General features: G+C 41.9%; 1 protein-coding gene across 1 annotated transcript in view; it reads left to right on the plus strand.

The window, feature by feature from the left end:
- LOC107124483 (cytochrome b5 reductase 4) overlaps positions 1–15,774 on the plus strand; it is a 68,446-nt gene that overhangs the window by 24,645 nt on the left and 28,027 nt on the right. The window contains exons 5-6 of the mRNA XM_015427962.1: positions 1–51; positions 7,112–7,153. The exon at positions 1–51 is cut by the window's left edge and continues 1 nt beyond it. Of these exons, the coding sequence (XP_015283448.1) occupies positions 1–51; positions 7,112–7,153 (93 nt within the window). The remainder of the gene's footprint in view (positions 52–7,111; positions 7,154–15,774) is intronic.

Below are 15,774 nucleotides of genomic sequence, written 5' to 3' on the forward strand. Positions count from 1 at the left end.
AAGAGTGTCTGGTTGGAAGAATGGCACTTAAACCTACTGCTGCTGTGAAAGGTATACACAATTGATAATAGTGAGAGAAGTTATAATAGATATAATATTTTACCATTTGAAGCTGAGGAGTTGCCCTTGAAGCCAGTATGATCAGGTTTGAGTCTTCCAAGAAAAACACTCTACTTTAAAATGTACCAATATATTTATTTATTTATTTATTTATTATTCACATTTCTATCCCACCCTCCCCGGAGGCTCAGGGCGGCTTACAGGGCGTCTCGCCAGATAAAACAGTAAAACAATACTAAATAGTAAAATACATCACCATTAAACCAATTTTGGTGCTCCTCTCAGTCAATTTCCAAATTCCAAATTACACTTTCTAAAAGCAAGATGGCCACCCCCTACACCTCCCATTCTCACCCATAATGCAGCGATTATGGGGCATTGATGGAACGTGCCCCCTCCTGATGTCCATATATGGGGCGTTGATGGTAGACTAGTGCGTTGGTAGTGCACTAGTGATGGACTAGTGGTGGCGGCTCCTATTCAAAAGCCTGGCGGAAGAGCTCCGTCTTGCAGGCTCTCTGGAACTGTGCTAGGTCCCGCAGAGCCCTGATCTCCTCTGGGAGCTCATTCCACCAGATAGGAGCCGCCACCGAGAACGCCCTATTCCTGGTCATGGTAAGTCTGATAGCCCGGGGACCTGGAACATCCAATAGATGTTGGGTCCCCGACCATAGTGCCCTTGGGGGAACATGTGGGGCAAGGCGGTCCCTTAGGTAGACTGGTCCCTGACCATATAGGGCTTTAAAGGTAATGACCAGCACTTTGAAGCGAACCCGGTACGCTATTGGCAACCAGTGCAGCGCTTTCAGCCGGTTGGTATACTTTGTATCTGTGTAATATGTACCAGGCCCTGACTTGGATGGTCCAGGCTAGCCTGATCTCAGAAGCTAAGCAGGTCAGCCCTGATTACTATTTGTATGGGAGGCAAGCAAGGAAGTCCAGGGTTGCTATGCAGAGGTAGGCAATGGCAAACAATCTCTGTTCGTCTCTTGCCTTGAAAACCCCATGGAGGCTCCATAAGTTAGCTGTGACTTGATGGCCGATATGTAATCGACAGCAATAATTCTAGGGTCTTATTGCACAGTAACCAAGTATAGTTGTTATCCTGCCAGTCTGTGAAACCTGGATTTGCAAACACGTTTCTTTCATTTTTCACTTTATATTTTATGTTGTGTGCAAGGTATTGTAACTGTACACCTAAGCAGCAACTTAATGTGAGGTGAGGGGGACCACTCTGACACCTTCTATAAAACAACTAGGTTGCTTACTGCTTGGTAAAATTAAGCAGCATAATGATTCTGAACCTTTCAATACTCAGATATTATCCCCAAAATTCTCAACTAATGTCACAAAATAGATAAAGTCTTACTGGAAGCCGGGATCAGTTGTTAAAGCTCTTTCTGCAGTGAAACTGTGAGCAGGAAATGACAGCCAGTTTTGATAGGAAGCTCATTGGAATCTTTGACCAGATCTGCATGATAGATAAAACTCAGCCCTTCTAGACGGCAGATTCTCTCCTCCGTTGTTTATCATGGGCTGATGGAGAAATTGGCTGGCAAAAGTTTCTTACAATCCTGAGGCAGATTAAAATATTCAGGCTTTAAGAGAAGTTTCTGAGCCAAGTGATGTATTTTGAGTACTGAGAGTCTAGGAGCAGTCTGCGTATTTTAGGAGTTCGAGAGCTGAAGGAGCAGAATAATCCCAATTCTGTTTTTTGTAAGAGTGGTTTATGGCTTCTTTCCCTGGGATACCAATCTTACATCAAATAATTGAAGGGTTACATTAAGGTTTTCTCTTCTAACCGTTCCTCCAGTAAGATTTAGCTATCAGAATTCCGGTATCTTGTACTGAAGCAATAATCACTAAGAAGATCACATAGGATTTTGAACTCAAAGTTCTAGAGTCCTCCAGGATCTCCCTGGAGACCCTCAGGAGGAGGTCTGTGTAATGTAATGGATCTCCTTAGGAATGCTGGTCATAATGTGGACTATTCCTGTTCACAACAGAACCTGACAAGTGATGGTGATGGATTTCGGTCTCATGTGTCATGGTTTAATTTCTGATTCACTGGCTGATACTGAGCACAGAGGATTCTCCTTCATAATGGGACAGAGAATGATCCTGCAGAGTAGATTCCAGCTCAGCCTGAAGAGCAGCAATGGAAAGCAAATTCAAAGCAAGGGGGGAATAGTTCCAGAGAGATCCGAGGGCCATCGGGCATCGATTGGCTAAGGTGCCTGAAAAATCTTTTGATTGCTCTGGCATCTGATGAAAGATTAACAGCCCTGAAAAGAGAGAGAACTTCTGGATTAATCTTCATATGCTAGATTCATTATTTTTACGTTTTTGTATTTCCTGAAGAATCTCCTGTTTTTCAGATGTTTGTGTTTACATTTTACAGTCTGATGAGATGCAGAAGCAGACAATAGCAAACCACCTCTGAACATCTCTTGCCTTGAAAAGCCTATGGGGTTGCCATAAGTCACTGTGACTTGATGGCACTTTCCATCACATACATTTGATAGATATCTACCATTTTCTAGGATTATACCCGCACTCCATCTTTGGATGATTTGTCTGTGTCTTACCTGTTTGCTTTTTTAGCCCCCAGTCGTCATCGATTGGTGGGTCTGCAACTCTCACCTGCTCTGGATATGGGATGCCCTGGCGAGTGTGCATTATTTATTCAATTTATATCCTGCCGTACCCCAAAAAATGGTTCTCACAACATCAAAACAACAATAAAACAGTAAAACAATAAATAACAATAGCAGGTAAAAATCAGATCCTATGCCTTATAAAGTAATCCCAGAAGACTCCAGTGCCTAGATATCCAAAACAGTAGGGCACTGGAAGTAGGGCATGGAGTGTTTGAGCCCAATTATTGGATGTTTAAACAGGTTTCCCTGCCATTTTTAGAACAACTATCTCAGTCTTTGACTGCAGTAATGAAAAGTTGCAGTTGAGTTATTATGGGGAGCTAAGTGCTTTTATGTTATACTTTTGAGTATAGTAACACCTTTGTTTCCTCAAATTCACAATGCCGCCCAAAGACATAATCTTTTAGCAGGAACACTATAATTATTTTAATGAAGAAGCTATGCAAGGAGTAGTTCAGGGTATAGTCACATCCCAGACCTTACTGGCTTTACAGATAAGTTCTGTTTTTTTAAAAAATCTTGAGCAAGATTTAATTAATTTATTCTTTGTGAGCTTAAAGAAGGGTAGTGCACTGTGGGTGGGAAACAAACAGAAGTAGTGAAAAGGGAGCTACTATGGGGGCTTTCAGGGAAGGGGAAATAGTGAAGGAGGAGAAAATGAGATGCCCCCCACGAGACCTTGTAGATATCCTGCTTGTCTCTGTCTAAATGTGAGAAGCACATTTAGCTGTTCTAGAATTTTTATAAGCCACCTGTTGTAGTAACAAAGAAAACCCATGGTAATGGATTTATTGTTGCTTTGTGGCTGGTGTTAGTGGCATACTTGGATCTGAATTGTGTGAATATAACCAAGCAGAGTAATCCAGTATGGGGTGGAGCTGTAGTGATTAAATAGCAATCTTTTACCTTTAGCAAAACCGTTTTAAAATTATCACTGTTAGGTGGTTAAAATAAGTATTAAAGAACCAGGCATCCTAGACCAGTTTCAGATTCCATATGTGACTCATTCAGTTGCCATTGTCTGTGCTATAAGTGATTTGTAATCCAGTACTGCCTACTAATTATACAGTATAATCATTGACCCCCTCTCCACCAGAAATAAAAAAATTAGGACACAAAAATAGTACAAAGGTGACTTTGTACAGGTATATTTATAATACATGTATTGAGATGTGTCCCTAATGTTCTCCTAAGGCTAAAGGTAGGACAAGTCTCATTGGAAATTTGAGCCTGGTTATATACTATATGTTCATGACTTAAGTCCCCCCCCCCCGGTCTAGCTTCTTTAATCTTTTAGATAATTTTTAATCAGGGTGGGTTTCAACAATCGAACATGAGTTACCATTATTTAGCTTTTTAATACAGTTCTTTTACAACGTGGATATAAAGAAGGTAAAGAAATAATCAAACAGAGGTTATGGGATACCTCCTTACAAATAGACCATTCTTGAGTCTCTTACTCCCCCGTGATGGGAAGCAGATTACAAAATTTCACAACCCCTAATTATTTTTCCTCATTGGAATTCCCAAAGTACCAAAGAGCTTTCACCTTAGTTCAGCTTAATGTCCTCCCCTCTGTCCTACTTGAGGGGAGATACACTCCATATATATATACTGCCTCTGCCCACTCCAGTCAGGTTTGATAGAGACAATTGAGCTTGTTTTCCTACATTCCCATTCCTGTCGAAAGACTTGTGAAAAATATATTGCCACAATTATAGCACCATATCCGGGTAGAGCAACTTAATTTTATTCCACTTTTCTCCTAGCAGATTGTAAAGAAATTACTGCCTAGATGGCAAGATTTTGTGTTCAGGCTCTAATTATTTTTATTTATTTATTTATTTTATTCAATTTATACCCCGCCCTCCCCACCAAAGCAGGCTCAGGGTGGCTTACATAAAAATACATATATAAATACAATTAAAATAATTCATAAAACACCATAATAATTAGGCAGAGAAAAATCTCCAGCTTAACCTAACTTAACTCTAAAACATTTTACAAGTCTTAAAAGACTGTTTATTCAATATTTGCCCATTTTAGCTATGTATCTCTGGATGTAACCAATGTATATCCATTTTAATTAGTTTTAATTCTGATCTTGGATCGTTAAATAAATGAACAACTGAATAATATATGCATCTGATATGTGTATTTCAGCCATATATTAATTAGACCCTTGAGCCTGATGGTCGCCAGCCATTGTGTTAATGTAAGGTTTGTTTCCGATTTTGTCTGTAAGAGAAATCTGGATATTTAGTCTTAGAGCAGACTGAATATAAACACAATTATCCTCCACTAGCTGTCAGAAACCATTTCAAGAGGGAAGAAGGAGCTGCATAAAACCCCAGATGCCCCTCAAAATTCTGAGTGGCCTCCCCAAGATTTGTAGGTCACCTCCTCGGGGGCACATGACCCCTCTTAAAAACTGCTGTGATAGTTGGTATTTATTGTTTAGTAAAAACAGGCTGATACAGCTGAAGCTTAAAATGTAAATTGTTTATGCATGGTATACTGCTGATTAGCTGTAACACTGATTAGCTGTAAAAATTGTTACAGTTGACTTGGGGGATGTTAATTGTGTTAAAATATGGGGAACTATAGATATATTCAGTGAAACTAATTCTCGATCATGATAATTGCTTCTTCTTCTTCTTCTTCTTCTTCTTCTTCTTCTTCTTCTTCTTCTTCTTCTTTTTTTAAGTACTCGAAGGTACACATTTATTGTTTTCTTATATTCCTAAACATAAACAACTACAACAAACAACATATAAACCAAGAGACTTATTACAGTTTGTTACTACACCCAATCCATCGCTTCATTATTCTCTAACATTTGATAATATTGTCTAATTCCATTATTATATATTACTGTATACTCAAATATTATTTTTGCCATATCAGCTTAATCTTTAACTCCATTCACATTATACCAATCATATAGCCTCTTCCAGGTTTTTTGAAATGTCCATTTCTTTGTACCTCTCATTTCCATAGTTAGTTTGTCTATTTCCGCCACTTCTAAAAGTTTATTAATAACTTAGATTAGTTGCTGTTTCTTGATTCTTCCAATATTTGGCATATAATATCCTTGCTGCCGTTGACATGTATGCAAGTAGATATCTATCCGTTTCCTCAACTTCTTTCGGAAAAATATTTAACAATAACATTTGCTTCTTCAATTGCATTAATGCTTGCTTCAACTGTAATGTAGTCTGTGGATCCATCCTCTGGCCATCCAGTCTGGGCCATCAGATCTGCTTGTAATTAACAAGTTTTCTGCATATATCCCCTCCCAAGTGTCAGTGGCTTGCAAGCCTGTGAACCGGATCCATATGAAAGCTGCTTGGCATAGCTTTTCTTACAGAGCAAGTTGTCTATATGCACTGGGTCACCACCCCGTTGGGCAGTTTTTCTCTCTGTTACCACATATACCACACCACAGAGAGAAATCACTCCAGTCTCTACATTCAAGTGAGTTGCCCTGTTAGAAGCATTGCATCTTTTGTTTCCACCAGCTCTTTGGTTCATACAGTGGTTTCACATTCTCAATATTGCTGTACTAGTCACTGGGGAACTGGCATTTTACAGAGCGTAACACAATTTATGTGCATGTTGCTTATAAAGTCAGTCAATGTTGCATGGCTAATATCTGAAGGAGAAACATGTTGCTAAATATAGTATTCCGGAGTATGTTTAACTGTGCTCTTTTTTTGCTCACCAAATTAAAAGACAAGCAGCTGTATGGGTTGGGTTGGGTTGGGTTGGGTTCAGTGAGTCATTAGCAGAAGGCATTTACTGCCAAGTGTTTTCCCCACCTTTCTCTAGCTTAGCAATTTCAGAGACATCTGAAAAAGCCAATACTGGAGGTCACAGGACCTATTTGGGGTTCCCTGTGAAGAGGAGGGGAGGCACCTTGCTCGTGCCCTGGCACTATTGCATTAACTGAAGTGCCTCTGGCAGAAGAGGAGGACGAGGCAATTTTGCTCATCTCCAGCCCTCCTCTCTATCATGTTTTTTACCCATTTGGTTTCTGTGATTAGTTTTTTTCAGAGGAGTTAAGGTTGCTGGGAAATGAGAGATGGCAGGAAAGATCTGTTTCCACAAAACACCTGTGTGTTTTGTTGGATCCATCCCTTAATCGTTTCATCTCTAAGATGCATAAGAACCATATCTGTGAATATATGCATATGCTATATTCCTCTGTTTATGGGCTTTTGCTTTAATACAGAACTTTTGTATTGTTAATACTGCTTTCTTTAACTTGTTTGACCATTATTTACTTTTCAGCAGTAAATGCTTTTTAGTCCTGAATGCTTATATTGTGTAGCATAACTTTAGAAGTTTTTTGCTATTGTGATCAATGCCCTTTTCTTGCATACTTGCAGAGCCTTATCACACTATACGTAAAGAAAAGGAAGTCTTAAATGGTAAGTTACCATGTTAACAATATCCAAACTTAAAAAAAAAAGTGGCATACAGTCATGTGATTCAGCATTAGAAAGGGGTCAGGAGTCAGGTGGCTCAATTTCCTAACCAGTTGCAAGGTCATCTGTTTCAAACTCTGTCTTCCTTTCCCAATCAAATGAAACCATGTAAGTCAAAGGCACAGGAAGTCTAAAGGTACACAGTGCCTAAAGGTATTTGCAGAACACCCTGCCTTGGGTAGCTCAAGCAAGAGAGCCAAGTCCCATGCTGCAGAACAGGAGAAGCATCCTAAGGATCTTACCCAAGGCTTCTTTAGCACTATAAGACTTTGACATTTGCTCCGATAGAATTATAACACAAACAGAAAACTGCAACTGGCAGGCTATAGATGTTAATTCATCTTTGTAAATCCTATTACCGCTCCTTTTTGCCTTAGAATCTAGTTGTAAAGATATCAGTAGAGGTCTTATATTTTGTTGCTTTTTCAGAACAGTGTTCTTGATTTCTCACTCATTTCTTCCTGTTTTTTTTATTGTTTTCCTTCACTATCAGTCATATATAGAGATTACTGTTCTACTCAGGATTACCGTTCTACTCAGGAAGTGACAGATTTTTCTATAAGTAGCATGGCTCAGAACAATTGAAAAGATAGATCTAGGAGTGTGCAGGGAAAAACTTCGTTTTTTTCCAGTTTCAGGTATAATAAAGCTGATTTTTTTCAGTATTCCTGAATATATCTGAATACCAATACTGGCATTGTATTGGTACCCAAAAACATTCTGTATTCCCGAAAACATTTGGCTCCATTATATCCTATGGGGCCATTGTAGTCAATGGCAAAAATCTTCTAGTGAGTATTCAGGGGGCTGGGGGGGGGAGGGGGTTTGAGGTAGAGGCACCAAATTTGTACTGTAGCTGATGGAGCCTCTCCCCAAAAGAACCCCCAAGTTTGGAAAAGATTTGACCTGGGGGTCCAATTCTAGGGGAATCTAGGGGAATCCACTCCCCCCTGAAACCAAAAAGGCCCCTGAGGCCCTCAGATGAACCAGAAACAACTAGAAAGAGAGGCCTGAGAGAGCCTGCCTAAACCGCAGCCAGAAGGCCTAAACCGCAGCCAGAAGGCCCAACCAACAATCCCAGAAATATAAATTACAGTAAAAAAATTAAATATTTTAAACTGCAACAGTCTGACAACAAAACCATAAACTATTAAGAACCAAAATAATAATAACAATAACCAGGAAAAGGAATAAGACACCCTAGGGCCCAGAGGCCTACCCACCACCACCAATCCCAGGCCTGAAACCCACCAACCCACAACAAAATAAGAAAAGTTTTTTAAAAGCGGTCCTAATAATAATTATTTATTTATTTGTACTGATTTCTATCCCGCCCATTCCAGCCTAGGCTGGCTCGGGGCGGCTCACAACAGAATAAAATTTACATGAGATAAAACACAGTTCGTCACATTAAAAAATAATACAATAATATAAAACAGTATTAAAATCAACAATATTAAAGTGCTAGCATTTCCAATTTTACCTAAGATTCTATTGGTCTGCTTCAGTTGTAGAAGGAAGGGGAGGGACTGGGCCAGGCAGTTGTCACAGGGACCTATGGCTCAGGACTTCCACCATGACAATCAGTTGTTAGTAGTAACACCACCAGTAGATGTAGTTGTAATAATGGTGATAGTGGTGGTGGGGTAGCAGCTCCAAAAACCTGGTGGAAGAGCTCCGTTTTGCAGGCCCTGTGGAACTGTAAAAGGTCCCGCAGGGCCCTGGTCTCCTCTGGGAGCTCATTCCACCAAAGTGGAGCCACCACCGAAAAGGCCCTGGCCCTGGTTGTTGCTAATCTGGTCTCCTTGATGCTTGGGAGCCGGTTCTGGGACCCTGAACGCAGTGCTTTTTTTCTTCAGTCTTCTTCTGTTGTCCAGCAGGCAGGATGGATGGATCTTAATCCAAAGTAGTCCAAGTCAGCAGCAGGAAAGCAGGCTCAGAGCATTGACTAAAGGAGAAGCCAGCCACACAATCTCCAACCCAGGTTGTTTCTCAGCAGCAGAAACAGGAATGGAGTCAGCCAACCAGAGACCCCTGCTTTTATGCTCTCTGGGCATACACAGAAAGATTTCAAAAAGGAACAAACTTCTGTGATTGGCCAAAGAGCAGTATGCCAAAGAGCAGTATGCCAAATCTTATTGGCCAGTGCGCCTCCCCTGGGAAAGCAGCAAGCTAGTAGTTGGGTTTCAACAAATGAAGCCAGCAGCAACAACAGCCTTGCAAGCTGCAATGGTATTTGCTAATGCATTACAGATGTTGGCTGTCTGTAAGGTCCCTCTTCCCCCTTCCTCCTGGAAAGCAGAGCAAAGGGTGGGAAAGAGGCAAAAACGGTGGGGAAAAGGTTAGAGGAGCCCTTTAAAGTTTAAAGGCCCCCCCCGAGCCTGTATTCAGCAATGCTAAAGAAACCCGAATCCTTTCGGGGGGGTTTGGCATTCACTATTCAGCAGCCAAATCAGATCAGGGAATCTGATTCGGTATGCTGAATACCCGACAAATGCCGAAAAGGCATTTTTCGGGGGTTTTTTTGGTTTGGCTTTATCGAATGCACACCTCTAGATAGATCCCATAAAGCATGTATGAATATGCTAATCCAGTGTTAGTTATTCATAACTAAAGTGAGGTCTGAGTGAAAACTTGGGTAGGCAATCCGCTGGCTTGAAAGTCTTTAATCTACTATCTTTGTCCAAGAAGCTCACTCAGATCAGGAAGAAGAATCTGAATTTCACCACAGCTTTCCATGTTAACAAGGAGATGGAACCAAGACCAGCTTCTAAATATAAGTTGGAATTTGAAATACAATTAGATGCCTGAAAGATGTCGTGGAGAAACTTTAACTATTGAGATTCAATTCTAGAGGAAAGAGCAGGAAACCAAATTGGAGTTTCATAAAGCAGAAAATATCTGATTTTTGCTTCATAGACTTCCAAAGCAAAAGGTAGGAATTGCCCTCCAAAATGGTAGAAGAATCTCTTAAATGCAGCTAAGTATACTTTAGTAGACTCAAAAAGACAAAAATAATGAAATTTCCACTTATTGGAAGAGGCAAAATGAAGGCCTAAGTAGTTGAAATTTGACATTTGCTCAATCATCTGCTCATATAGGAAAGCAAATTATAATGAAGTATGAAACAAAAGTATGAAACAAAAGTTTGGAGAAGACGGTCCTAATCCTACCCTTGAGCAAGAAAGAAGAACTGCATCATCTGCATAAAGTAGAAGTGGTATAGAGTGAGCACCCAAACTAGGAACATGGGAATAGTTATCTTGTCATTTGTTTGGTAAATCATATGTGTAGAGATTAAATAAATATTGAGCCAAAATACATCCCTGTACAGGCCTTTTGTAACTGGGCCTGTGATATCTTATTCTCATGGAAGCTGAAGTTTGTAAAGAAATTATCAGGTGCAATAATTGTTTAGGAATTCCCAGTTGGTTTAATTTGATCCAAAGCCTTGTGTGAGAGATGTTATAAAAGGCCACTCTAAGATCCATGAAAACAGTAAACAATTACCCCATGCGATATGATGAATATTCACAAATTCTAACTCCAGCTACGAAGTTTTAGTTGTAGATGGGCTGCATACAGCTTTCTTGGTATATAGATAACAGACTGATTGGTCTATAATTGGCTGAAGAATGAAGTGATCTTTTCTTATATGTGGGAGCAACAAATGCTTGCCATTTTAAAGGAATTTTGGCAGGTGGAGTCCACCAATCACAGTATGTTTTAAAAAGTTCTGTGGAAATCCCATCAGGGCCAGGGGTCTTACCAAACTTTAATCCTTTTATTAAGGAAAAGATTTCTTCTAATTCGACTGGTGAGCATTTGGGGGGGGAAATCTGAAATTGGAGTAAAAGATGAAAGTGTAGTGGGTTCTTTCTCAATTAAAAGGGTTGCAAAATAGCTTCTCCAAAGATTTATTGGAATGTGCAGAGTTTTCCCTATTGGAAAAGGTTTTTAACTTCTGTTTACCACTCGTCTAAAGGTTTTACTATCACAATAATGTGAATCACACAGCAATTTTCACCAAGTTAGAGTGGAATACAGTTTTTTTTCCTTTTACGAACATATTGGCAATATTGTTTTTTTGTAAACTAGGCACTGCAATAGAAATTCCTGAGAATTTAATCTTAGAAACTTAGATAAATACAATCCTTTAGCATGCTTTAAGTTATGGCAAATAGCATTAAACAAAGGAGGGACAAGTTTATATTTTTTCTTTGTTTTTGTAATCATACAAAAAGGGACTAAAAGAGATATAAGTTGTTTATAGGATTGAATCACCTTTTCAGGCAGGTCCTTTATAATAATTTCTCTTAAGTCTCCAAGAATTTCCTGGCTCTGTGGGGGATGTTATTAGAGCTCAGAGTAATATTTCTCACAGAGTTATTCACAGAGGATGAAGCAACATTCCCTAGCCTCAATTCTAAAAGCAAGGGAGTGTGATTGGATGTATACCCCGTCCTTCACTCAGAATCTCAGAACGGCTTACAAACTCGTTTCCCTTCCCCTCCCCACAACAGACACCCTCTGATGTAGGTGGGCTGAGAGAGCTTTTTCCAGAGCTGTCCTTGAGAGAACAGCTCTGACAGAACTATGGCTTGCCCAAGGTCATCCAGCAGCTGCAAGTAGATGAGTGGGGAATCAAACCCAGTTCTCCCAGATTAGAGTCCATGCACTTAACCACTACACCAAATTGGTAACCAAGAGAAAATGTAGAAATCAGGTCTGTAATATTAGAGGATACTAAAATAGTCAGTAATACTGCAGCCTCCTCTTCTTCGCTCTTCTGAGACATAAATAAAATCTCCTTTGCTATCAAAATTTTGGTTCCTATTAATAATCGTAAGTTTATCAAACATTGGCCACCAAAATTTAGCTTGTTCATTTTTAGCTTTCTATTGGCCAAGTATTACATCAGTTTTTCAGGGATCCCATCTCCAAAAAGGAACTTTTGTTAAACATTCTGTAGAGTTGCCTATACAGGCATTCTTATCTCTACAGACAATCCAGGGAATATCTGGGCAAATCTGTATTTGTAGACACAACTCAGTCAATTCCTGCCATTGGGCTGCTGTTCTAAATTAGAGGGCTGGGGATGTAAATAAACATTTATCACTATAAGTGTTAGTTAATACATTAAAAGTAGACCTGCTTAGGCCACTGTATTTTCTGTAATTAGAGGACTAACTTTCAATTGGGTATTTTCAACCAACAAACTAATCAGGCCCCCACTAGATCTACCCTTAGAAACATTTTTTGGCACTTATTGAATAAGAAGAATATCCTTTTAATAAATATTTTTAAAGGCCCACATTTCTTGGGCCAAAATAATATCAAAATTATTCAAGAAAGAGTACATAGAAGGGTTAGATTGTCTTCCAGCCCATCCAGCTATATTCTGTGAACGTAGACATAGATTGTGCCTCAGTCCTGAGCTACTAAAAAATTAGAAACTTTACCACATGCAGATATGTGGGAAAGCTCAACTTGAGAGGAATTTGATGGAACGAGAGGCGTAGGTATTTTAATAGGCTCCGCTGAGTTACTTTGAATTGAAAGGTCCACTAAAAACTAGACCAAGTCAATGGGCCTAACGGATTCAGTTTTTCTAAACCAATCAGTTGTTCTTCCCCTATTGGTGTCAAACTCAGTACCTCGTTTACCATGGGAAAAGTGTATTGCTGTAGACAACTGGGAGGGGGGGGGCTTCTGTGTGTGTGTCTGTGACTGGGGATGCTTTGCTATGCAGCTTTTTGAAGATGCCTCCCTGTCCCTGTCCAAATGACCTTGGATACTTTCTCTGCTGGCTCCGCTAATATAGATAACCTAATGGGTGCCTCACAGGTGGGGGAGAGAAATAGAAGGACATGAAAGCTGGCAGGCTGAATGCTTGGACTGATTGGATGGGACATGGCCGGGCTGATTTGAACTCTGTATATCTTTGGGCACTGGTGCCAAACCTTTAGTTCTGACATGAAGAAGTCTTAGCTTGAATCATCTTTACTACTCAGTAAACGTATCTCTACTGAGAGTGTTGTTGCGAGTAACTTTGTTCAAGAGTCTGACATAGTGTCAGAACTCCCATCCCCCTTCGACCGTCGCACCACCGTCGTGATGAGGGATGAAGGCGAGGAAGTTGGAAAGGGGACCGGGAAGTTGGAAAGGGGACCGGGATGCAAACCAACATCCCTGCCCATGACCTCACCACACCTAAAGATGAGAAGGATGCCCGACCAAGAGAGATGGAGCGGCATCAAAGGAGAAGGGAGCAAGGCTGAAGGAGTCATGCCAGGACTATGTGAGATGGGATGACCCTGACTGGTTGCGGACCCCAGGACTGCGAGCGTGGAGACACCAACCCAAGATAGACTGGAGGTGGGCTTTGAGATAATTCCATGATGACCCGGACTAACTGCAAGTGGCCGGAGCGATGATGGAGGAGCTGGAGGTCGAGTGGCTCAGGATGGAGTTCAGAGGGGAGTTAGATGAGCTGCAACGGGACACCCGGGCCGTTCTGGAAGACCTTCCCACGGCCATATGGGAGATATTACAACAAGAACTATAGGACTGGCCCGTTCCATGACCCGCTCCCCTGGAGGCCCCTCCCAACCTAGCGCTAGCGCCGCCACCTCCTTCAGTGCCCCAACTTGGACCAGACCCTGCTCCTGAACAGCTGTGAGATATTCTGGAAGCAACCTTCAACAGGACCCCAGAAAAACTGGCATCCTTTGTGCTACAGGTGCAAAAATTCCAGAGTAGGGCCACACCTTCGCATCTGATGAGCACTGTGTGGACTATATGGGGTCTCGGCTGCATGATCGGGTAGTGGACTGGTTCATGGGGTTGTATGACATTGGAGGCTCGGTGCTCCAAAATGTGGATGCCTTCATACAGGCCCTGCACAGGCAATATGAGGACCCGCTGGAGTTAGAGAGAGTGAGGACCTGACTGCAGGGCCTGAAGCAGGGGAGCCACTTGGTCTGAGAGTTTTTGGATGAGTCCAAGTCGTATGCCGCCAAATTCAGTGGTGGCCCGAAGAGGTTCTGATTGAGTTCTACCGCGCCAGGCTCAACCACACCATACTTAACAAAGCTCTGTTTCAAGATAACCCATTGACTCTGAATGGCTGGATTCAGGTGGCTTGTGAAGTTGAGAATCACTGCAACCTGTTGAAAATGTACCACACCAAGCCAGGGGTGAAATCCTTAGTGGGCGAGTCAAAGGGGAAACGAAGCCGGCCTCAAGGAGCTGGATGTGACTGCAGGCAGCGGATGTGACAGGGGCTGTGCCTGAGATGTGGAGGCATGGGGCACTTCGCCACTAACTGTCCCTTGGAAAAGAGCCCTGGTAGAGCGAAGAAGGGGGAGTGCCGGGGCCTGGAGAAGAAGAACAAGTCTCTCGGGAGTCACCCCAAGCCATCAAAATCTGTAGAGTCGGGAGAGTGAGAGGAGCTGGAGGGAACCTCATCTAGCAAGGTGGAACTGCACCAACTGGCAGGAAAAGACAAGGATCTGCTGTGAAGGGTGCTAAACAGCAGGTCCAAAAGTTATCCGCACTAGAATCGGTGAGAGCCCCCCCCCTTTTACCTGACTGTCAGTGTGGTTAACCCTGTGGTGAGTACCCACATCTGGGTGCAGGCCTTAATTGACGCTGGGTGATTAGCCCAACCTTAGTGACCAGCCTAGGGGCTAGGTTTTATGCACTAGACAAATCCCTAGTGTTCTCTAAAATGGATGAAACCCCCATGAAAGGGAACCTTGTCGATACTTCACAGCTCACCTGCTGGTAGGGGTGGCCTCCCACTGGGAGCTGTGGTCATTTGTCGTGAACCCTTCTGCTACGTTTCCAATGGTGTTGGGGAGTCCTTGGCTCCGGGCTCACGATCCCTATGTGCAATGGACTGCCAGAGCTTTGCATTTCCTGGGCCCCCATTGTAAATAGCACACCTGGAACTCAGAGTGTGGGGAAGCGCCCCACTCCACAGTGGAACGAGTGTGCCTGGCCAATGAACAACTGAATCTTATTACCCCCCCCCCGAGTACTGGGATTTGGCCAGGGTTTTTTGAGGAGGGAAAGGTGGATGAATTGCCCCGTCACCAAAAGACTAATTGTGCTATTGAGATACTGTCAGGTAATAAAATGCCCAAGTGAAAACTTTATTCCATGAGCCTGGCTGAGAAAACGGAGTTGCAAGGTTTTATTGATAAGTACCTGGCCAGAGGACTTATCTGGCTGGCGGCCTCCCTGTTTGCGGCTACAGTATTCTGGAAAAAGAAGGGTGGGGGGTTGAGGTTATGTACGGAGTATCGGGGGATAAATGCCGTGTCTCTGTAAAAGACCTACCCCCTCCTTTTGATTAAAGACCTACTGGCCAAGGTGGCCCAGGGGCGGATTTTTACTAAACCAGACTTGAAAGATGCTTATTTTCGGGTATGCATCAGAGAGGAAAATGAATACAAAACCATTTTTTTAACAGCCCACTGGGCCAGTTTGAATATCTGGTGATGCTGTTTGGATTGGTGGGGGCCCCAGGGGTGTTCATGAACTTGATTATCCAAGTA

The sequence above is a fragment of the Gekko japonicus genome, unplaced genomic scaffold (assembly GCF_001447785.1).
Source record: "Gekko japonicus isolate JY-2015 unplaced genomic scaffold, Gekko_japonicus_V1.1 scaffold874, whole genome shotgun sequence".
In the NCBI taxonomy this organism is placed as follows: Eukaryota; Metazoa; Chordata; class Lepidosauria; order Squamata; family Gekkonidae; genus Gekko; species Gekko japonicus.